Here is a 24,921-nt window from a genome sequence, read left to right on the forward strand (position 1 = left end):
ATTGGTGCTACTGTTATTTTCCATCATTTATTTATGCTTCTGTAATTTCAATAACGTTTAAACGAGGAAGGAAATTAAAAAATAACGCGGGTAACAGGTGGCACCATCTGTACACGATTATTGCGATCAAAAAATCTGCGTGTTCGTGAGTTCGTGAGAGTTCATTGGTAATATCGTTAGGGATTTAAGATGGCGGCTGATGAAGTAAACTTACGAAATTGTGCTCTGTTAAAAGTCGTTTGTGCTTTTGTCGTTTATTGAATATTGTCAGTTGATAGTTTCAATTCATCTTTATGTAATATCGATTTAAGATCTTCAACGAACGAAACGTGTCTCTCGAAAAAGTAAGATATAAACTTTTCCCGAGTCACGGGCTTACAATGTCAGTAATTGCCTCAAAGCCATGCCACGAGAAAGAGAATTTGAAATCGACGGAGGAGGACGATTGGAAAATGCAGCTTGCATTTTGCAAACCACGGCATACAGCGACAATTGAAGGCGTAAATTGCATTACACAGACATGGAGGATGAAAGAACGGGTTTGTTACTTTTTTTCTTTGCTTCTTTGGTTGATATACCCTGACAAATTATGTACTTAATTCTATGATAGAGTTTTATAAATTTCTATTTTCTAGATGAAAACTGTGAGCGTGGCTCTAGTTTTATGTTTAAACGTTGGTGTTGATCCACCGGACATTGTCAAGACGCAACCGTGCGCACGTCTCGAGTGTTGGATCGGTATTTATTTTAGTTTATTTACATCCCCACAATTCCCCGCTGCCATTGCCATTATGTAATGCATTTTGAGGTTATGCATGTGGATGACAGCAGTCTGTAAATGAATGCGATTTTAGTAAATAAGCTGTAGATGGCGTTATATTTATTATTAATTTGAATATTTTATCTGTAGTATGAGAATGTTTTTTTGCTTTCTTTCCTTTGTTTTTCTTTTACTGGTTATTTCAAATGTGCATAATTTCTTTTTTGTGATTGCATTATTTTATAGTTTTGTATAATTGTATAATTATAAACAAAAATTGCACTGGTTTTAATTATTCCATTCAAATGATCTAATTGTGACTTGAAACTTAATTGTTATTGATTACAATTAGAACAATTATAATTTTTAAAATTTTATAGATCCTTTGTCAGTGAGTCCACAGAAAGCTTTAGAAACTATAGGTTCTAATTTACAAAAACAGTATGAACGATGGCAACCAAGAGCTCGTTACAAACAAAGTTTAGACCCCACTGTTGAAGAAGTTAAAAAATTGTGTACTTCTTTGAGACGAAATGCAAAGGAGGAAAGAGTTCTTTTTCATTATAATGGTCATGGTGTTCCTAAACCTACTAGTAATGGTGAAATTTGGGTATTTAATAGAGTTAGTAAACTCAAGCATTTTAATTAGTATAAATAATAATTTGATAAATATTTTTAATATCACATTATTATTGCAGACATATACACAATATATTCCTTTGTCTGTATATGATTTGCAGACATGGATGGGTGCACCTAGCATCTATGTATATGACTGCTCCAATGCAGGTATTATTGTAGAGTCTTTTCAACAATTTGCAGAGCAACACGAGAAAGAATATGAGGTATAAATATTAAGAGAGATTTAAGTAAAAGTAATTGTCATATGTAACCATATTGAAAATGTTACCTTATAGATGGAAAAGCAGGCAGTTCAGCAGAATCGTGCAACTGGAGTTGCAAGTGCCACTGCACCATCCTATAAAAATTGTATCCAATTGGCAGCATGCGCTGCTAATCAAATCTTACCTATGAATCCAGACTTACCTGCAGACATATTTACATCATGTCTTACAACTCCAATAAAAATAGCATTGCGATGGTAAGATAGAAATATAATTTGTTGAAGATATACCAAATTTTGTATAGTACCAGAGTTAAACTACTATTTCTTTTGTAGGTTTGTCATGCAAAATACATCAAAGTTGGTACCAAAAATATCACTAGATTTAATTGACAAGTAAGAATTATATATAGTAGGGATAAGTTTATAGTACTTATGTATATAGTATTTTCTTGAACGAAATAAAATGTTGAAATTATGATAAATACATTTCAGAATTCCAGGACAATTGACTGATAGAAGAACAATGTTAGGGGAACTTAATTGGATTTTTACAGCAATTACTGACACTATTGCATGGAACACATTGCCAAGAGGTAAATTTGTATACTATAATTGTTGTTAGAATATATAAATGACAAATACTAAATATATTCGATTTATAGATTTATTTCAGAGATTATTCAGACAAGATTTATTAGTAGCTAGTTTATTTAGAAATTTCTTACTTGCTGAAAGAATACTTCGCTCATATGACTGCACTCCAGTTTCTTGCCCAAAATTACCACCTACTTATCAGGTAAATAGAAAAATATTTTAACCTTAATATTTTTCTAAAAATTAGGTATTTTTTTTATTTATTATTATTCTTTCATTAATATATTTATCTCTTATTAATTTAGCACCCTATGTGGCAGGCATGGGATTTGGCACTTGATCTCTGCTTAGCACAATTGCCATCTATTCTTGAAAATGAAGATCAATTTATACATTCACCTTTTTTTGAAGAACAATTGACAGCCTTTCAAGTATGGCTTACACTAGGTTCTAAAAATCGCAATCCTCCAGAGCAACTGCCAATAGTACTACAAGTGTTATTAAGTCAAGTTCATAGACTAAGAGCGTTAGAGTTATTAGGGCGTTTTCTTGATCTTGGTCCATGGGCAGTGAATTTGGCTCTTAGTGTAGGCATTTTTCCATATGTTTTAAAATTACTTCAAAGTAATGCCAGAGAACTACGTCCACTACTTGTTTTCATTTGGGCAAAGATTCTTGCAGTTGATAGTGTAAGTGTTAAGAATTTCAATATCTTAAACCTTTCATTAATTATTTATTATATTTTAGACTTGTCAAGCAGATCTTGTACGAGATGGAGGGCATAAATATTTTTTATCTGTTCTTCAGGATACTTCTATACCGGTATTATATTGTTATACATAATTTTATCGAAAAATTTTTTCATGCAACTTTTTTATACAAATCTATTCTGTTTTAGAGTGAACATAGGACGTTAGCAGCATTTGTTTTGGCTAGTATTGTAAATGACTATCGACCGGGTCAAGTAGCTGCAAATCATGGCAGTCTTGTCTCAATTTGTCTGGAACAACTTGGAGATTCAAATGCTTTATTACGACAATGGCTATGTTTGTGTCTCGCGAGACTTTGGCATAATTATGACAAAGCAAGATGGTGCGGAGTCAGAGACATTGCCCACGAAAAACTGTTTACATTATTACAGGACCCAGTTCCTGAGGTATAAAATCATTTCATGATGAGGTCAAATTCATTTATTTAATGTATTAATATTTATGCATGATGATAGTAATATATTTAAAAAAGAAATAAAATTATATAGGTTCGAGCGGCGAGTGTTTATGCTTTGGGAACATTCATAAATAGTGTAACAACACGAAGTGAACATGCGAATAATATTGATCAAATTATAGCTATGACGCTTATTAATACTGTGTCTCATGACATGTGTCCCTTAGTTAGAAAAGTATGTAAGTTTGTCGTATAACAATACATATTCTAATTATATACGTAATATTCTTAATATAAAACAAATTACGAATTATTTTACAGGAATTAGTAGTAGCACTTCAGTGGATGGTATTACATTTTGAAAATTCGTTTGTAACATTAGCATTGGCTGAAGAAAATAGTCGAAAAGATCTCGTAGTGGAGACGTTATCGCCATTTAGTGGAATGAGACGTATTAGTTCTAGAGATAGGTTGAAAATGCTTTCTCCGAACAACACATACAGTGTGGATAGTACAGATGGATTTGGTCAGGATCGTATTAAAAGAGTGTCGTCGTCGTCGTCTATTAGTAGCTTAGGTAAGTGATAAAATGTGTTGCTTTTAGCTAGAGTTACTAGCTTTATTGCCGGATTTTCGATAACAGTTCCTTGTATTGTTTCATTCATGTACCAGGAAATAATTGGGAGTTCGTGAGGAAACCTTGCGAGTCACTTGGTAATAATGATTGGAAATTCCATTGCATGTTCGTACATAGTTCATCCTTCATTTTTAGATCTCGTAATTTTTAATTTATAGCCAATGCTATATCACTATTTTGTTATTTACAAGCACATTATCGTAAGGAACAGATATTTTTCTATATTAAAAATAAAATACAATAAACCGTGTTTTTTATTACTTGTAGGGCACAGTTCTCTTGGAAATTTACCAAGTCTTTCCTATGGTAGTGTATATATGAAATTGTGGCATGGATTATGCAGTCTTGACAATGATCCTCATCCTGTGGTTGCTACTATGTCTCAGAAGGTCACAAATCATATTCGAAATCAGGTAAACACGATGATTTAATATTGATTACATTGATTTATATCAAAATTTAATGAAATAGTACAATATTTCTTAACTGCAGGTCAAAGAATCCTCTGCACCTAAGGAAGTAATTGAAACAAAAATATCTTCGTCACTGTCTCTTCCGCCTTCTCCATCAAATCGTACTACATATTTAAGGTTAGTCATTATTTAATATATTTTTATATATGATTTTTATACTGTTATGTTTAACATATTCTAAAATAAAGTAATAGCAAAGGAGAATCACCACCTACAGTAAACTCTGGAACAGATTTATTACGTTCGTCGAGAATACCATTGCATGGCAATCGTTCAAGAAAACCAATTCCCAATACAGTAAGAATTACTTGATGTCGTTTATGAGTAATGCTATGTTTTACTTATATTTATAGCGGTATTTTATTGCAGATTTCAGAAGAAGCAGATGAAGTTGCTGGAATTAAAACACCATTAACTACTTCACAATTTGTTGAATGGAGTTGTGCTCAATTTGCTCAGCCTGTTAGTTTAGAAATTGAAACTGAATCAATGAATGACATGGAAAGTAGAGCACATTATGAAAGAGAATGGCGGTAAGAATTCTTAATGTAATTACTTACTATAGTATCATTGCAAAGAGAAAAACTAACTTGCAGTTTTCAATATTTAGATACTTAAGAAATAAGAAACAAAGATGTGATGCAAGAGAAGAACAATTACGTGCAGTACAAAGTAGGGTAGAATCACAAGTATTTCACACAAGATGTTCACATTCTCCAGAAGTTTTAACATTTCATCCTTTTGAACCTCATTTGGCTGTAGCATTGAAAGATTACTTTGGGTATTTGTTTTAATATAGTCTAATTTCGTTACTATCATATGAGACATGATATTACTTAATAAATTATTTATTTACAGGGTATGGGATTGTCAGACCGGTACAAAGTTAACTTATTGTGCAAGTCATGGAAATAAAATGTCTCGTATTACAGCGCTGGAGTTTATTAATGCTCACGATATAACGTTATTAATGGCTGGATCTGATGATGGTTCGGTTAGAGTGTGGAAAAATTATAGTAGTATGTTAAATCGCGATCCAGTTTTACTTACTGCTTGGCAAGCAATGGCTGATATACAACCTGCAACAAAAGCAACTACCGGTATGTATATTCTAGAATATCAATGTATTTATTGCAACTATGTACATTAATTAAAATTGTTTGTAGCAACAGCTGGATTAGTTACTAAGTGGGAGCAAAGATCCCTTACATTGGCTGTAACAGGTGATGTTCGTATTGTCAGACTTTGGGATGCAGAGACTGAATTAAAGAAACAAGATATACCAACAGGTGCTGATTGTTGTGCTACATGCGTTGACGTCGATGGTATAGGTTAGTTTCTTACATACTTTATATTAATTTAATTGCAGAATTAGATATACATGTAAAAGGCGTAAAATATGATAGAAGTAAACATTATTTTATTTAATTACACATAGGTGCCATGATGGCAGTAGGTTGTGGAGATGGTTCAGTTCGTTTATTTGATAGAAGATTGCCCCCTTTAGAATCAAGAGTTATGATTTGGAGAGAGCATACAGCATGGGTGCTAGGCACATCTTTGAGAAAATGTGAAAGATCTGCGCCGCAACTGTTCACTGGATCATCTTCAGGAGATATTAGAATATTTGATCTTAGAAAAAATTCTTCTGTGAGCACTGTACAGATAACACAAGGTATTACAGCATTGGCAGCACATGAAATGGCTGATATTTTTGCATGGTAAGTTTAGGATATTATTGACCGGAATCATAGTAAAATTATACAGGTTATTTCAGATCTGTTTATGCATATTCTTTTCAGTGGATCAACAAATCACTGTATAAGTGTATATAACACTATGGGTCAACACCTAAACACAATAAAATTTCATGAAGGATTTATGGCCACTCGTATTAGTCCAGTAAGTTGTCTAAGTTTTCATCCCTATCGTGTGATTCTAGCAGCTGGTTGTGTAGACAATACTATCACAGCATATGCATCTGAATCACGCAGATGACTAATAGAGATGGAATTGTTGTAAAATTATTTTTACAAATGTAAATCAATGGTACTTGATACTCTTAACACTAATAGTCAGTGAAAACAAATGTTAGGGGCGTAATATTGGACTTTATTAGGAAAATTAGAAGGTGCATTCTTATTTTTCACTTATTTACGATTTTCTACTGCGTTTTTTTGTATCTACAAACGCCTTTCTTTGGAATTAATTTATGTGGAGAAACTAACAATAATTCTTGTGATTACAAAACCTGTGAAGCAACTAAAGTCTTTTGGGACGACCAAAGAGAAGATAATACAAGCTACATGTGCAAGGGCAATGTAATATTTTGAAACGCAGTTGAAAAAAATTTGATGTTCTTACGAATAATGATGCATAATATATGCGTATGTGATGCAACGAAAAAGATTTGAATGTATGTATGAATGTGTTTAATATTTAATAAAGCTTGTAACATTCGCAAGGAAATAACCTTGATTATTGTGCCATGCAAAATTAGCTCCAATTAGATTTATGAATAATGTTTCATATAAATTTAGGTAATAGAAGATTCAATTGTTTTTCACATCTTAATAATTCCATCCCTTAATTCTCTTTTTATCTCTTAATATTTTTACAAAATTTTAGTCTTGGAGCTAGAATTTATTTAAATAATTTAACTACATTTAGTTTATGACTAGTATCAATAATAATAAAGATCAATAATAAAGAATAAATATAGTAAAGATTAAAAGGACCGAAATAAATTACTTAAAATGGCAACTGTATGAAACAATGTTTCTGTATTAATGAAAAATTTTTTGTAAATTTGCTTTATGTATATGTTTTTATTTATAACTCTCATTATGAAACTTTTCGTTGCAATTTTAAAGAAAAAGAATTGTTTTTGTAAATATTATGTATCATATATTTATCAACAACAATATTATTTGTTAAACGGTATTAATGTTGCGTTTAAGTAATAATGGTTTATAAGCGTCTCTTTGTAACTTGTGAAAATACCTCTCATCATGTTAAAAACTTAAAATGTTTGTAAGGAAATGCCTTCTCAGTGACAAATGATTTAAATAATTATGCAAATATATATAATTTGTATTTGACTAATTAAGCCACTATACTATTTGGAAAGTATTTTATGAATATTTATACGTTGTATGTGTGTGTATTTTATATTGCTATTGTAACCCTTCATTGCTACCGTTATTGTTTATGGATATTATAATCGTTTTGAAAGAATGTCACATCGGTATGTATCAAGAAGAAGCAATCTGATTTCATATGTTTAGTAATATGAGTATAATCTAAATTGCATAAATGATAAGGAAGAGCAAGAAAAAGTCAGGTAATAAATTCGCGAATAAAAATGTACATAAGTATAGAATATCAAGTGTAATGTTCGAAAAACCGCAATGTTAAAAATATAGATTTATTTCCTCGTATTATATATACAATAATTTTGTTAGTAATATTGAGCATTCAGAAACGCGATAAGAGATGTGGATTGCTATCCTTTAAATATATGTATAAAATAAGGATCTCTGATGTAGTTGCATATATAAGATGTTTCAAAAATTGAGTGCATTCATACTCACGTATAAATGTAAAAGAGTAAATTTTTACTTAATAACGGAGTACATAACAAATAATGTTTATTTGTGGCATAGAACCCTTTGTGCGTGTATATAAAATTTATATATAGATTAAAAACACGCTTTGTGTTTGGAGAAAGAGATATTTATTTAAATGGAAAAGATAAGATATTTTAATCGTGAAATTGATGTAACATTTCACAATCAATTTGTGACATGTGTTTCTGCCAATACATTGGTTATTTTGATTGTAAATTTCCGGGACACATTATATAACCGGGGTTGATGGAAATTTTAATGGAGACATCTAAATGGTACTTACTCGTTAAATTCAGCATTAATTGTTATATAAACGCTTAGAATTATTTCTGTATATATTATTATATATACGATGCACCGTCATATTGCTATCGTTAACGATAACTATCGGAAACGTGAAACATTAGGAGAATAATTCACGACGGGGCGAATATGATGTATTATTTTGCGCTGTAGCCGTTATTATACATATATGATCGCCTTGTAACAAATATAATATAATTATGTTATTTCAGTGTAAGATTAATTTGCACAATTGTTTATTTACTAACGTAAATGTTAGGTAATGGCGGAAGGTACGTAATAGATAATATCTTAAAAATTTTTATTACTAATTATGAATAATAATTATATTATTAATCGTATTATTATTATATTTTAGAGAATTATTAAAATATTTAAATTAATCGTGTGATTTATTTTTAAATAGATATGTTACAGTAATAAGTGATAACTGTCATAACATAAATAAAATGTAACTATTATTACAGAATAAAAGATGAATTAACATGATTATATATATAGCAATACGTATTGACTAATATGGTACAAATTGGTTGATTAGTCTTGTAACTGTTATTGACTGGTTTATGTCGGAAGGAGAAACCTACATATATACATTGTAAATATGTATATATGAACTTAGTTACTTACTAATATTCAGATCATCGACATTCTTAGATTTGCAGTGTCACTTTGCAAATGTAAGTGTAAATCAGAGTGAAGGAATGGGTCATCAAAGTGTAACTAACGGTTTGTATATTTTAACTGGTTCTGTTAACAATAGAATCTCACCATATCACAATCTCGTTGATTATAGTCGCAACAAATTATTGTTTGAATATAGTATTTAAATGTCAACCAATGAAACAGGTGTTATAATGTTATTTCTAGGATAGCTTAGAGATAGATCTATTACTGGATTGCTGCAAATCATTACGATTCGTCAATTCCGTTCGAGAGTACTAAATTTCAAATTTCTTATTTCCGCAGTTATTAAAAACGTGCCTTTCGAAAAAATAATTGAAATAGGAATACGATTATACAACATTTGCTTATTTTCATAATACAATTTTTATTATAATCATTACATATATATAGTAGATGTAAAAAACAAATTCTGTATTTTTGGTTTTATGGTTTATAGCTTTAATGCAAGTTCAAATATTTTCCCGCCTCTTAGCGTGTATACAGCGCCGACGTTTAGTTTTTAAAATAACTTTTCGTTTAGCATTCTGATTAGAAAATAGTCGTAGATACAACGTGTAAGATGTTGATGAAGTACATATTTAATATTACATTTCATTTGCGTTTTAGCTTAATAGCAACGTTGCTAAAGTTGCTGGAACGAATTCTGTGCTTACAATTAGTGTAGGAAATGATACAATTCTATCAAAGGAGATTTTAACTTTAAATGTAGCTATGTTCCAACTATAAGAATGACTAAGAAGCTTAGAACGAAAAACAATAAGGAATACAGAATAAAAATGAACAAAAAATAGAAAGAGGAAGTGACTGACATCAAGAGAAGGTATTTCAATGATTAAAATATTTCTAATGTAAATATAGAAGAAACCATTTCAAAAGTATTTTTCTATATAAATGATATATTTTAAATAATATGAAATTAAAACTACATACTGAATTCTTTTCCATAGCTAATATACATATTTAAATACAGCTTTTGATCAGTATCTTTATTAAATTCATTAAATTTGAATTTTTAAATAAAATTAAATCCATGTCTGGTGATTTGAATGAAGGCTACTATAAATATGTAGCTTGTCGCGAAACAAACGCCTGGAAGATGTGCATCTAGGTATCTACGGTTTGTTTTATGACGGAGCGGAAGAAGAAGAGAGGTATTAAGGCAGGCGCTTCCTTTAAACAATATTTACTCTTACTTCCATATTTTTCTTTAATCTTATCTTCTTTCACTTTACAGAATGTCCCGACTATTTCAACGACCTGTTATACGTATTAGCAACCAGTGTTACTAGATAAAAATAGGTTCGGGTACTGACCTCATTTCATGATATTCGGGAACAAGGATAAAGTAGTTTTCTCCGTGCACTTTCCTGTTATCCTGGAAGTTTAAACGCATTATTAATATTGTAAGTATATATTTTTTTGCTGAAATTACTATTGTAGAATATAGTGTTTTAAATTGTTACTGGGTTATAAATGAAACCATATACAAAATATATTGTATAATAACCTGAATAACTGTGTAAACTAACGAGGATTATGTTTAGTAAATTCGGTTAAATTTTAAGATTAAGTAGAAATTTTTAAGGGAATTCACAATTATGCTCTATTTTGATAAGAAGCTGCCATAATTTATGATTTATTTCCTTGTAAATGGCCTGTTGACGGCCAATTTCAAATTTTGTAAAAAAGAGTTAACATAGTAGATATAAAATTATTAAAAAGTAGATATAAAATTATTTTTTAATGTAATGAAATAAAAATTTATATATTTCTGATATTGAAAATTAAAAAGGATTTTTATATCTTCAGAATTAATAGAATAAAATAAAGAAAGATTTTTTTTTAATATTTTATTCGGCTGTGGATTCCTTTAACTCGTTACAACGTCCGTGTACTTTCCCTTTTTCTGTTTCTATACATTTGACGAAAGTTTCAATTTCGAAAGCTGCTAATGAGATTTACGATTTAGAAATTTCAATTCGATGGCAATCCATCTTTGGAAATTCTTTGTATTCCATTCGGATATTATTTGTCTTCCATTTTCCATATCCTCGCAGATCCTCCCAGATTTTTGTGTAAATTGCCTGTCAGTATTATCAAATAATGCCAGAAGCGTTATAGATCGATAACTTTGACATCATCCTTACTCGTACTACTTATTTCATTTTCCTAAAAAATTATTCTGTTAAGATATCCTATATATATATCTTCTTCACAAACGTAAAATTTCAATTAAAATTACTATATCTTTTTAAAACAATTTTATTTTTAATTTTCTCAAATTAATCATTTAGATTAATTTAGAACTAAAATACAATAAACTAAAATGTTTGTTAGTATTAAGTTTTTACTGACTACTTACATCAACTCTGAAACTAAAAGATATTGAAAGATCTATTACATTATATTTACTATTATAAACATTTAGCAATATTGAATTGTATTTAGTGGCAACAAAAAGTATTTGTTCAACACTGTATTTATTATAACATTTACATATTAATTAATTAAGTCCAAGCACATTAAGTTTTATATCATTTGATAGTATTTTGATATAACTGCAAAAACTTGGTACTATGAAAATAAAATGTGAAAATAAAACCTGATCAACATTTTTTGTGACCACTATATATACAATTTCTTCCATTTACCATACATCTAAATCCATTCTCTAGAAATTCTTTCAATGTCATCCCCATAAACATTGTATACACTTCTATTGACTATTGTCGTACCAATAAAAAAAAGTGTATATATAATTACTTATGTATGACGTTTGATTACTTATGATGGAATCGTAAGAGGCAACGATTATCCGCTAAGACGAAATAACATAATTGTAAAGGTGAACGTTCATTCATGTTTCATGGAGGAGACTTGTGTTTTATGTTTGTTTCATGTTACAATGAGCACCCATTATTAAACTACGGACTGTGATTCAGGCCGGGGTAGGCACGTGCGATGTATGCGCGGACGAGACAGCGGTGCGAGGCGCAAAGCGCAGCCGCAGTCGTCGCTCGGATCTCGATCGGGCCGGTTGCGTACTGTGTTTGTAGGTAGATTCGCGAGCTACCAACAAGCGTCGTTTAGTCCATTCCGAGCCGTGCAATCGAGATGGTCTTTTTCCTAGTTTTTCTATATGACCACGCGTAAGCATTGCTCTTCTGCGTGTGTTTGTTTTGCTCCTAACATTTATCTATCTCGCGACCGTGTAACGACATTTAAGTAACGATCGTTCGTTCGTTCGTTCGTTCGTTCTTCCTTTTAAGACTTTAAGAAAGTGAGACAGAGAGACAACGAGATAAAAAGAGTACTATAATTCAAATCATCATGGATCGATCGTCGAAAATGATTCTACGAAAGATCATTATAGATTTCGTGTGCTTGCTTATTGGTAAGTGGATCAACGTATTCATGCGTACGTATAGATGCGCGAACGAATAGTCCGAATATTTCCGTGATTCGTAGCACGAGTGGTAAACGACTGGCTTGGAGAGATTCCTTTGTATCCGCGCCAGAAGAGTACGATGAACGATGATTACGTTATATCGGGCGGCTGTCAGATTGACAGTCGAGGCGCCGCATGCGGCCTGTTTGATCTCTCAGCGAACTAACCTTTAAATTGGCAGGTGCTTACCTCGTACGGAATTAAGAATCTATTGCAATGTAGGGTAAAGTAGGGTTATTTCAGTGAGAAAGATACTTGAGTCAAGCTAAGTAATTTAACTTGTAATTCGTGAAATTTGCTTATGAATAGTTTTTGACTGATCTATGTTTGAAAACAGACTCGTTCAACTTGCTATTAGTGGCGTAATAGACAATCAAATATGTAGATCGTATACATCGTATACATTGAGAGAGCTCGACGGCCATGGTTCTCTACGAGGATATAATTTTTACTCGTCAAATGGAATGAAGTTTGTCCAACTAAGATCGTTAGTTGTGATTATAATTCAGCAACGTGTATTACTTTATTTCTAGAAATTAGTTTCCTATTTATTCTATTATTTCTTATATAATACCTCCTGACTTGCATAACTTCACCATTATTCGAATTATATTCCATATTCCATATTCTTTCACTCTGAATCTAGAGTATGTAGACGATATTTTCTCATTCTTTCGTAATATACAACAAGCCTGACTATTATATACAAAGATTATATACTAAATAACTCGTATACGAAATCGTACGTTGTACGTTACTATAAACCTATAAACAATGTATTGTCATTACTAGACTACTGATGATTATAAAAATCTATATTTTTATAAATATAATTAAGAAACTAGAAGTTGGGTAAAAAATTGTTTTATCTGTTAGATGTTGTAAAGATTTCTATATAGATTACTATACGGTGCACGATCTTCAATTGTATTCACAAAAATATGAATTTGCAGAACTATCCATAATCTAGTCATTACCCTATTAAACTTTCATCTAGTACCATTAGTACGATTATAATGTCGTGAAGAAATATATACTATTATAAATATACGAGTCGCTTTCTAGCTCAGTGTGTACGTTGTGCGTGTCTGAAGGTTATTGTTTAGGTAGGCGAGCTTCCAATGCTATATGGTACATACCAATTCGAGATTCGAGTATTCTAATGCACGAACGACGAATCGATCGTCTGCTACATTCTCCTAACGTAATTTAGGCGAACCTAAACAAACGTACAACGTGCGTTCGATGCCGCGGCATCGATAATGCTTTTTCAAGCGTTCGAACGTTTTCCGGTTTGCACTTCTTTTTCCTTTGATCCCTTAGGTATGTTTTTATTGCGTTATCTGCATGCGTACGTGTCTTCCAAACAAATTCTTTAGTTTGTTGCTGATTTCTTTAGTTCGTTGAGTTTGCAACGTTGAATTGTGGAAAGGTTATGAAAAATTGTTTAGATTATCTTGGTAAACACAGGAGAATAGTAACACCCTTTAGCTCGATCGATTTAATCTGAGAAGTGGTGACACGGTTTCGTTTAACGGGTTATCTGGTACACTGCAGTTATTCGATATTCTTTCTATTTCATAAAAATTTGATATCTAAGGCAATCCAATAAACTTTTTAAACCAGAAACTTCTTCCTTATTAGACCGTCTTTGTCGCAATATATTCCATCAATATTAATGTAAAATTTAAATAAGGTTTATTAATTTATGGAAAGACAAAGTTATGAGGATTGCTCAAAATAAGAAAGAGCATTGAAACAAATTGTAGAAAATTGTAAAAGTATTCGAAATATTTCTTTGTTTCTTATCTATAATATAATATAAATATGATGAGATGTACAAAATTAGGAATCAGAATTAAAACAAAATGAAGAGTGGAAGATTTCGATTTATTTAAAATAATTTCAGGTGTTGGTCTTTTGTGATTTATATTTTGTAATTCGTGGTTGCAGAATAATATATTTATTTTGAGTTGGGCGATTTTTTCGAAGGTCTCATTTGAAATTCTGTTCTTCTCGAATCTGTCTCGGTGTCGCAATATCGTCTGTAGAATACAAAAATAAGCTGAAACTCGAGAAAAAATATCTTCAGACGTTTCTTCGCTAGAAAATCTTTATTCATTCGCAATATAAAATTCAATAATAAAAAGATAGAATAAAAGTTTATCATATCGACGATTAAGTAACTTTTTCCTAGTTTATAACCTAATTTAAAGTATTTATATGCAAATTAGATTATTATGGAATACATTTGAAGGGAACTAAAGTTGGAATAGAAAGTTGATTGTCCTTTTAGATATTTATTTTTCATGTTGGTGTAATCATTTGTCAGAAACGAAATTTATTACCGAAAACCAGATTTATTGCTGTTTCTGGTTCACCCGCCATCATCTATGGTCATTCGAAGCAATGCCGCGTCGCGTCGTTGAGACCGAAGAATATTTACGACGTACAAAGAAAAGAAAGAGACAAAACAGAAAAAGATACTGACTGTGTTAAAACGTGCGAATCCAACTTCGTAGGTGAATTGGACACGTAAGAATAAAAATATATTGTGTGTTATCCAATATTTCGATATTTTAAAGTTATGAACTCATAGTATTATACACGTACAGTCGTCCTATCTGTAAGAAAAAAAAAATGTAAGATTCATAAATCTGAGTTGCGATGTAAGTTTCTAAATTTTATTCTGTTACCGAGTTTCTGACGTGTAAAAAGAATCGGTGATAGACAGAACAGATGATATACAAGAGCGTTATTTTTTAGATTTCGATGAAACTTTGTAGGTTAGATAGAGGAACGAAAAATACTTGACCCATGCGTACGCAGGTGTTACATATACAATAAAACTGACGAGAACTGACGATTGTCACGAATTCAAAAGGTTTTCACACGTTCTAGCATTTTTACTATATGAATTTCTGCTATAGTTACATCTGTTTTATACCTTAGAAAGAGATAGAATAGTTAATAGAATAGTATTATCTTTGACATTTTGGTATGATAAAATAGCGAAGGATTCATTCAAACGAACGAGTCAGAAAATAATTTCTTTGTTCTTAAAATTTCCTAAATCTTTACAGCATCAGATATAAAAAACTACGTATTTTCAACTTTTTATATGAAATGAATATTAATAATTACTTATACTATTGAAGATGTGAAATTTATATTATATTGGTAACTTAACCTAATCTCCCTGGTTAGGTTAAACCACATACCTTCGTATTCATTTCTTTTTCTTCTTTTTCCGTGTCTTAGATTACGTTTGTAGCAGATACATGTTACGTTTATTATTAAAATTAATAATTAAAATTAAATATATAGTTTCTCTTATAAGTGTATGCATTTCGATTTTCAGACGTTTCGTTCGTTAAAACGACATTACCTCAATACATAGATTCATATGTATATAGTTTAATATAAGTTGTAATAGTGTACATAATTCACTTCTGAAATTAAGTTCACGTTTTTGGAAGGCATGGTTCACAAAAGTCACGAGTAAAAGAGAAGAGACGAAGTATTATGTACCTCTCATTGGACAAAGAGAAACGCGACCGTCCACTGGCCACAGATGAAAACCAGATAATACAAAAATGAGTATTATTCATGGCGGGAAGTAGGCCGAGGGCATTTTCGTCTCGAAAGTTGCTCGCAGGTGTCTATTTGTTCCACCTTTGTTTGCGCGTTTGTCTTCCAATTCAATGCGTGAATAAGCTTGAATCGTGCAGGTTGCCTCATTTTTCTTCTTCTTCTCTCTTTCATTAAAATCTATATTTTAATGTATCGCGACCAATGATTGTTGTTAATGAATCGATATGAACGACAGCGATAGGCGAGTTACGATAGCCGCGGCAAATTTGAAATCATATTAAGAACAATAGCGAATCTCTGTTTTAATTAGATACATAATTGTTTAATTGTGGTTTCCTTTGTTTAACACTGAATCTGCTAGGGTAGTTGAAAGGACCAATTTGTAATTTCTCATGACAATTTTGTTGATTTATATAAGTTTTACAACATTCGTATTATCTGCATCTTTAAGATTTTTCTCAATTATCCATTTTCCACAATGACTGGAATACGTATAACTCAGTGATTGAAATATTTATTGGATACTATATAGTAATAGTTTATTGGATATTGTAATAACATAATATATTCTGTAGTGTGTAGGCTGTTATTATATTATTAAATATATTGGAGTATATGCTCTGGGAGGTAGGATGTTGATTTAAGATAGCCGTGTGTTTTAAAATTAAAATAATTGGTACGCGTGTAATGTATGTATAACGATGGAAATAGGCGGAGGCAGTATGTGATTATGTATTTATGTTGTTGCTTGTGACGAGGGAGGAAGGTAGTCGATAAATGAAAATGAAAAGAGTATTTTCTTAAATCCATTATGGAAGAAGTTACCGGGCCAATAAGTTAGTAATATATTAAAGAAAATGAGAGTTAAAAAGTATACGCATATATAATACACGGTCTACAGAAATGTTATCGTTTAACTCATAACGATATGTTAACAATTTCATAAATTTTCAATAAATTTTCAGTGACACGTTGATATTGCTTCGATGAAAGTAATTTAAAATAAAAGCCAGTCTCAACGGATTGTTCATTGTTCTTCGAAAAGAACTGTAAGTAGAACAAGAATTAGCATGGTCTAATAGTAGCGTATGGTCTTTGATGACTTTGTAAATAAATGATGTCGATGTGCGAACTGTCTGGCTGATGTCTGAATAAATATCGTGTTATAATCGATGTGGGTCGATAAATACACGTCTAAAAAAATTTCATATTCTTGCCTCGCTAGAATGTAAAATCTAGATATAATAAAATCGAATGAAAATCAAAATTAGAATCTAAATATAGAGAGGAAGTTTAAAGGGAAAGACATTGTCAATTTAATTAATTTTAAAATTTACAACTTTGAACTTGAGAAATATCAAAATATAAAAATCATAAATCAAACTATATGAGTATATTAAAGAATATAACAATTAAAGTTAACAGATTCGAAAGGATGCTTTTCCTTTTAACACCTAGCCGGTATTCTTTGACGCGCTGTTCACTTTTTGCTGGGTATTATACTCGATCCTTCGAAGTATAACTGGTGGCCACCGAGCGGAGCGTGTCTTTTACGATTCTCTCTAATAACTGAACCCTTTCAAACTTCGTTAAGCGGCACAAACAGGTCCGGCTCAGTGTGTAGGGCATTAGCGGCAATTTTGTCGGAACCTGTGTGTCACTAGGCCTCCCTGTAATACATGGTAGATCGAAGCCATTCAACGAGCCGCAAGTGTAGATTAGCCGCTCAAAATCGCCTTGATTCAATGACTGAATGGGTCAGTAGCTCTCTCGATAGTCTTGTTGCTTCGTTTCGTTAGTCGGTGTTAAATACTTCCCACGAATGTCCCTCTCGCGTACAGGGTGGTCTTTCTATATATTAGCTGATATACATATATCAGCCGTATCTCTTTATTACCCCGTTTCTTTATCTTTTCTCCTCTTCTTCTACGATAAAGACGAGAAGGGAAATTTTGCGTTTAAAGTGTTTAAAGTTTAATTATTATCGGTGATTTTGCAAATTAACGTATCACATATATTTTATCAACCCCTACTGGAATGTATCTTTGGGCTGGAAGAAAATATTTTCGTTTCTTCGTTGTTAAGAATAAAAATATTTTTAGAATTTCTTTTTTAATTCGATTAAAATTAATATCAGTTAATGGTTGTTCGAGGACTTTTTAAAGTACGATGTTCGATCGTAAACAGGATTAATATTGCCTTTTTCTCTGTAATTTTTACTTATGGATACGGTAGGATATAAAATTTGCAATTTTTTAAGTAAAAGATTGAATAGAGATATTTTGTTCTTTTCCCCCTCAAGTGTATTTTGGTAGATTGATTTACATGAATACAAGAAAGAAGTGTAGATAAATGTTTATTCGACGGATGCATCTACGATCGATTGATGTCTAATTTTACTACGAAACATCAGTCGTGTGTTTATACTCGAATGAACGTGAAGTTCCGAAGGTGTAACATTAATAAACTTCTACACGTACCATACTTGACTGCACAGCTATGTTGTTTTACAAATTGAACATTCATAAATTACCGATAACTACCGATCAAAATAACGATATATCGTGTTATTTGTTTGATGAGATTGCAAGAAGACTATTCATCACGAACTTTTGCTAAGCAATGAAATTAAATGCAGCAATCAGATTTTTGTCTTATTTATTTATTTTTGTCTTATCATTACGATGTTTTAATAATAATGCAATAATATAATGGTAAGATACAATGACGCAATGCCCAGCAAAATTACGATCAAGCTATCTAATTTCTGTTTATTTCTTCTAAACAAAAAGTTGCTGCTTCTCTTCATAAAAGATAAAATCCGATTAAACAATTAAGATTTTTTTTGAAGAAAAAAATTAGTAGCTATTCGGATAAAGGAAATAGAAATTAGACGATGCAACACTAATACGCGATGATAAAATTTATATAGAACCTTATACGCGATATACAGGGTGGTTGGTAACTGGTGGTACAGACGGAAAGGGGGTGATTCTACGCGAAAAAAGAAGTCGAAAATATAGAATAAAAATTTTTCGTTCGAGGCTTTGTTTTCGAGAAAATCGACATTGAATTTTGGCTCGGTACGCCTACACTTTATCGCGTCTCGTTATAACGGATCTCACTGTAGATCGTTGTCTCGATGGAAAAATTAAAAAAAAAAATTTTTATTCTATATTTTTGACTTCTTTTTTCGCGTAGAATCACCCCCTTTCCGCTTGTACCACCAGTTACCAACCACCCTGTATAAAACATAATTATAATATTATACAACTTTGAAATTACATAGCCAGCGTAGAATTAGAAAAGATTTAAAGGCAACGCACTGATATCGTAATTTCGCCTCGATTCACGATCGATTTCGCGATCGATTATTGCATATTAAATAATCCAATTGCGCTTTCTCGGATGATATCACTGCTACGGTAAATCTACGGTTTTTATTAGGCACCAGACACGAGCAATATCCGTGTAAACGCGTAAGCAATCGCGCGTATACCAGTACGTTTGCGGTTAGCCGGCTCTATAATTCATCCTGAAATCACTTTGCACATCGTTGACAACTGCTTTCATTATATTTTTCTCCTCACACCGTGTATACTATGTCATTCTGACGCGTCTGTGGTATTTTCTTTCATCGATCGTTGCCATTTCTTTTCTCCTCTTTAATTTTCTCCCCTCCTTCGAGAATTTCTACACTGTGAGCCTATCTGTCACAGCCGTGGATAAATGTCGAGCCGAGGAACAGGAAGATGAGTGTTGCGGCGATGTGCGCGAGTAGGAAGCGCGAGGGAATAGTATGTCCGCGAGCCATGAAATATCGAGGCGAAAAGGACACGATCCGCGACTGAGAACGCGATACCATGTGAACCTCATTGCCTCGAAACCGTTACCGCCGCCACATAACGTTGGCTCAGCTCTGGAAAGGTCGTTCGTTAAACAGTCTGACCCTGCAATATCTTTGTTTAAAACGTTTCCGTCGTTGCGTACGTACCGATAAAGTATAAACGCGTGCACGTTCTTAAGCAAAGATATTCGCGAATTTACACGTCAATCGTGTTCTCTATCTCGAGAAGTCTGAGTCATTAGCCTGTCTTGTAATTATTGTTTATTATAACGATTGCCTCTCGTCTTAGTCACCGTGTTTACGTTCACTTCCTAAACTCTTATCTTGCTAATTACTTCACTCTGTGTATCGATACCTTGCGTTCTAATAAGTTTGCTTATCTTATATCGTATTGCGAAATAGTACAGTATATTGGCTTGGCAACCAAGTGATCGCGGATTTTGTCAATACCATCTAATGAGAAAATCCGCAATCACTTAGTTGCCAAGCCAATAGTACACTTATGGTACCAAATACAGCGTGGAGATCTTTTCTCTGTATAGTAAATACGTAAAAATCGAGAAATTATACAGGGTGGTTGGTAACTGGTGGTACAAGCGAAAAAATAAGTCGAAAATATAGAATAAAATTTTTTTTTTTTAATTTTTCCATCGAGACAACGATCTACAGTGAGGTCCGGTATAACTAAACGCGATAAAGTGCACGCGTACCGAGCGAAAATTCAAAGTCGATTTTCTCGAAAACAAAGCCTCGAACGAAAAATTTGTATTCTATATTTTCCACTTCTTTTTTCGCGTAGAATCACCCCTTTCCGTTTGCACCACCAGTTACCAACCACCCTGTATTTATATACAGAGAGAGAGAGAGAGAGAGAGTTTGTGATGTAGGTTTTGATATGTACATAACATAAAGGGATGATAATTGGGAAAAATTTAGTCTTTCTGTTGCCCATGAGAACGAAAATCAAATACACCGAGGTTTTAACAATTAATTATGATAATTGATTACGTAATATCGATAATGATATTATTTAATTATAATTTTATACCTTTGGCATTCGTTAGCTCGCGTGGATGCGATTAAACGAGCGGATTTTAGATTTCGTTTGTCGGAAGCCTCGCTTCCCGAGTTTTTCCAGCTTTTTCGTTCGTCGTCTGGTCGCGATATATTTCGATCGTTGAACATGGTGTCGTTGATTAGGTTGATTAATAAATTTAATAACAAATAACATGTGAAACATAGTCGGAGTTGGCGACATAGGTCAGATGATATAACAACGATACACCACTGAGTGTACTCACGTTTATGTCGATTTAAGCCATCGCTCAAATATAATTTTTGAAATTTTCCCTTTTCGAAATTGATCCTGACGAGTGGGATAAAAATGTAGGATAAAATATGCGATCGTTGTTGCGTTCAAGTAAAAAAGAGTATCTCGTCGGAAGACAGAGAATTATGCTTATACTTTTTCTACCGCCTGTAATGTGTACGTAGGTGTACTTTATTCCGAACGAGTCCGGCCGTTTAGATGGAAATTAGTTGATGGATTTTGCTTCAGGTATTCGGATAGGGGGAATTTATTCAAATGTGAACGATGTGGGTGTTTGTATTCACAGGATGATTTAACGTTGTGGGCGTAGAGATTGATGAGGGGAGCAGGTAATAGGGAAATATAGTGAAATGTAGAGAGGAAGGTGATTCTGATAAAAGATCGAAGTCGTTGGAAAAGGTTCTGCGCTTCGAATGTTTGTCTATGGATTTGTCATTTTTAAGACGATTTGTCCGAAGAATCAGTTACAGAATTGTATTTCTCTTTTATTTCATATTTATAGTTTAATGGTAGTTTCATAGTAAAGTTTAATTTGTTTAAAAATTTGTCTAAATCACAGACCTACTTAGATATTGTTTCACGTGATTTCTCACTCGTAGCGTTCAGACGAGGAAATTCTACTAGCATACCCTTTCGTGGTTTTCTCTTCTTCTTCGAACTCCAGTACCAGTTTACAAAATTACTGGCGCGTATTACGTTGTACTTAAAACACACGGTCTCGAGCAAGTTTTATTATTAAACGATGATAAATAAATGGCTGCTAATCATCGGAAGCTGACGAATTAATAAAGTTGTTTGAAATGACGAGGTGTGTCGATGATATTATCATGACAGAGCAATTTATTTATTCTATGACGAAAATATAAAAATATTATTATACGTAATAGTACGCGTTACATTATTATTTACGTACATCAAATCGTATAACAGGTAGATAAAAATTATTTTAACTGCCGTTCGAGTTATTTATGCGTATAAAAATATAGCGAGAAGTGGATAGATAGAGAACGATATAACGAGCTACGTATCTGATAAATTGCTTGCTATTTTATTTTTGGAATTTACAGTGGAAAGTTTCTTTTGTTGCGCGTAAAGTAACATATTCCCTCTCGATGGTTCCATCATGTTCGTAGTAGCCAGCAAACTTCTACATTTCCTCTCCGCGGCTCGACTTTATGATGTAATAAAATATGTAGAAGTCATTATCATGGCAGATAGCAAACTTATTTTCGAAATGCCAGACGCATTAAGTCGCGTTTCATGTTATATTCACTTACTTATATAAAATATAACAAAACAGTATAGAAGATCTCGAAGAGGATAACACTGTTGAAATCGAATACTTTTACTTTAAATAATCTCTACAATGTTATCTATCGCATCTTTACTTATCCGATAAGAAAAATAATAAAATATTCTAACGAAACAAAGCTATGAATATAAATCTAGCCAGAACTTTCAACTAGAATGTCAAGCTTTAATATCGACAAATTTGGTATAAATTTCTGCATATACAAACATATGTGGAAATGAATTCCAAGCGATAGTCGTATGCAAATAATTGCCAAGGTAATTCTCCGAGCGACTCTACAAATATCGTCAAGAAGAATACACAACTGGCTCTTTAAACACGTCCACGCATTTCCAAAAATTTGTGCAAAAGCAACAGCGAAAGATTGTCAAACGATATCGAATCGAATTGTACATTTCTCGAAAAATTGAACTCCACTAAGCATCGCGACACACGTGATATTTCTTTTTGCAACTATACGAGATAGCCTTGTGATCAAACAACGTATCTGTTTGAGTGGAAGTTGCGGCTAGAATCGAGGTCGCTTGACGTACAGCTTCGCCGTGGTGACGATCGTGGAATCGTCCGCTTGTTTATTGCCAAAAGAGCACAGAACGACCGAGAGTAAGTTTCGCGTCTCGAATACAAAGAAGAACGTGACAGAGACGCTTGTGATACGTTTTATTATCGGTACGATCGATGAAAAGGATAGGTGAATGGCAGCGTGAAGCAACGGTATAGTTAAATGGTTGGGATGCTTAGTCATCCGGTGTGCAGAAATTCGCGTCGATGACGACTGCTCGAGGTATACCTATGCTTTCAAATAGATGTCAAGGCGGATCTAAATCTGTTTTGCTTAGACTGTACGTGATATGCCCGTCCCGTTCGTAATCGCGAATAATACGCACGTATTGTGTTCATTATCAGTCCTTGCATAACACGCGTTCACCAAGTGCATTCGAACCGCGAGTATTACAGCCAGGAAGATTACCGACACGGATACTGTTACTGCAAATTGTTTTCGTATTCGTATCGATTACGTTTATTGGCAGCGAGAAACGCGAGAAACATGTTGATGCTCGCGATTCTCCTTTCACATTGTATTGTTAGATGAAATAACAGAAAGCATAGTACGTTTATAGTTGGATCACGTACGTTCCGTGTCATTTAAAATGGAATAATAGCTACGTCTCGATGTCTTTAAGATTTTTATTCGTACATTCTATATATATTTATATATTTATTTATGCGTGTGTATATATATATTTATTTTTAACATGTAACAAATAGAAAGAAGAAGATCAATGTATTTCGTCATTATTGTTTCAATTCGTATCATCTGATAAATACGATTTACAAACAGGAATATTGCTAATATTAAAGCGTACGATTTTTAAGTAACATTCCACGTTCGATGGTTCCATTCTGCTGCATTTTTCCCGGAGATTAATTTAATTGGTGGTTACGTAAATTTGACAAACGTTTGGTGATTGTATATAAACTATTTGGATTCGAAGATTACGACTCTCCTTATGAGTGGGTAATATCTTCCTTATTTTCGTGCGTACTTTTTGTTAAACATATGTGACGTTATGTAAGTTGCAGGAACGTGTGTATGTTTGGGAGTAGGATATTACGCCGCTTGTAATAATATTGTGATAGTAATAGCGATATTTTTACCAGAGAACTAACGCATTTCATAAATAAATCATGCAAAAAGAGGATCTGAGCGATAACGCATAATTTCTGAATAATTCATGCGTAAATAAGGAGAGGCAAATGAACAGAATAATTTGTAGCTCGGTTTAATTTAATTCGAAACCTCTCTCTCTCTTTTTCTCGCCTTTTACATTTAGATAATCGAATGGGAGTTAAAACTCGTTATCCGCCTGCGAAGCGTTCAGACTATCTATATCAATGATTTCAATTTTTCACGAATAGCAGAACAAACAAGTTTGTACGCGCGTAACGCAGAATTAATGGAAGCGTTTATCCAGTTTTTGCTTGTTATATTTACCATAGAGCGTTAATTAAAATTCTAAATAGAGTACTTTTATCCAGAACGGATGTTACGACATCGAGTATAGTGGTTAGGATAAGCATGCAACCCAATTAGACGAATGACAGAGAACGCGCGATAATTATCGTTGATTATCATTAACGGCTGTCGAATAGTTCGAAGTTTAACTTTATTCTAACGAATTTCACATTTTTCACTGTTCCCAGTCAAATCAACTTCCTTCAACTTGCGATTAAAATAGTAACAGACGTAATAAGACGTTAAGAATATATCAACTCGTCCTAATTCAATGGT

General features: G+C 32.6%; 2 protein-coding genes across 6 annotated transcripts in view; both read left to right on the forward strand.

Annotated features, from left to right (window-relative positions):
- Positions 1 to 158: 158 nt before the first annotated feature.
- LOC100747046 (regulatory-associated protein of mTOR) lies at positions 159 to 12,650 on the forward strand. Of its 4 annotated transcripts, none has more exons than XM_024366200.2 (23): positions 159 to 539; positions 636 to 738; positions 1,141 to 1,382; positions 1,459 to 1,605; positions 1,678 to 1,862; positions 1,941 to 2,000; positions 2,100 to 2,200; positions 2,270 to 2,403; positions 2,507 to 2,890; positions 2,949 to 3,023; positions 3,100 to 3,357; positions 3,460 to 3,603; positions 3,690 to 3,945; positions 4,041 to 4,082; positions 4,273 to 4,418; positions 4,498 to 4,595; positions 4,667 to 4,775; positions 4,848 to 5,011; positions 5,089 to 5,259; positions 5,337 to 5,578; positions 5,645 to 5,809; positions 5,917 to 6,199; positions 12,497 to 12,650. In XM_024366200.2, exons 1-23 carry the CDS (start codon positions 381 to 383, stop codon positions 12,633 to 12,635), a joined length of 3,807 nt encoding a protein of 1,268 aa, XP_024221968.1. In that variant the 5' UTR covers positions 159 to 380; the 3' UTR covers positions 12,636 to 12,650. The 4 variants fall into 4 exon arrangements, with proteins under 4 accessions (XP_024221968.1, XP_003487958.1, XP_012238581.1 ...); XM_003487910.4 differs by lacking the exon at positions 12,497 to 12,650 and adding an exon at positions 6,281 to 6,935 and having other exon boundaries at positions 160 to 539; XM_012383158.3 differs by lacking the exon at positions 12,497 to 12,650 and adding an exon at positions 6,281 to 6,935 and having other exon boundaries at positions 160 to 539; positions 5,651 to 5,809.
- LOC100747243 (putative phosphatidate phosphatase) overlaps positions 12,085 to 24,921 on the forward strand; it is a 59,187-nt gene continuing 46,350 nt past the window's right edge. For both annotated transcript variants that reach the window (XM_003487911.4, XM_012383165.3), the window contains exon 1: positions 12,085 to 12,491. In XM_003487911.4, the coding sequence (XP_003487959.2) occupies positions 12,428 to 12,491 (64 nt within the window). In that variant the 5' untranslated portion in view covers positions 12,085 to 12,427. The remainder of the gene's footprint in view (positions 12,492 to 24,921) is intronic.

Source organism: Bombus impatiens, unplaced genomic scaffold (assembly GCF_000188095.3).
Source record: "Bombus impatiens unplaced genomic scaffold, BIMP_2.2 scf_0203, whole genome shotgun sequence".
NCBI lineage: Eukaryota > Metazoa > Arthropoda > Insecta > Hymenoptera > Apidae > Bombus > Bombus impatiens.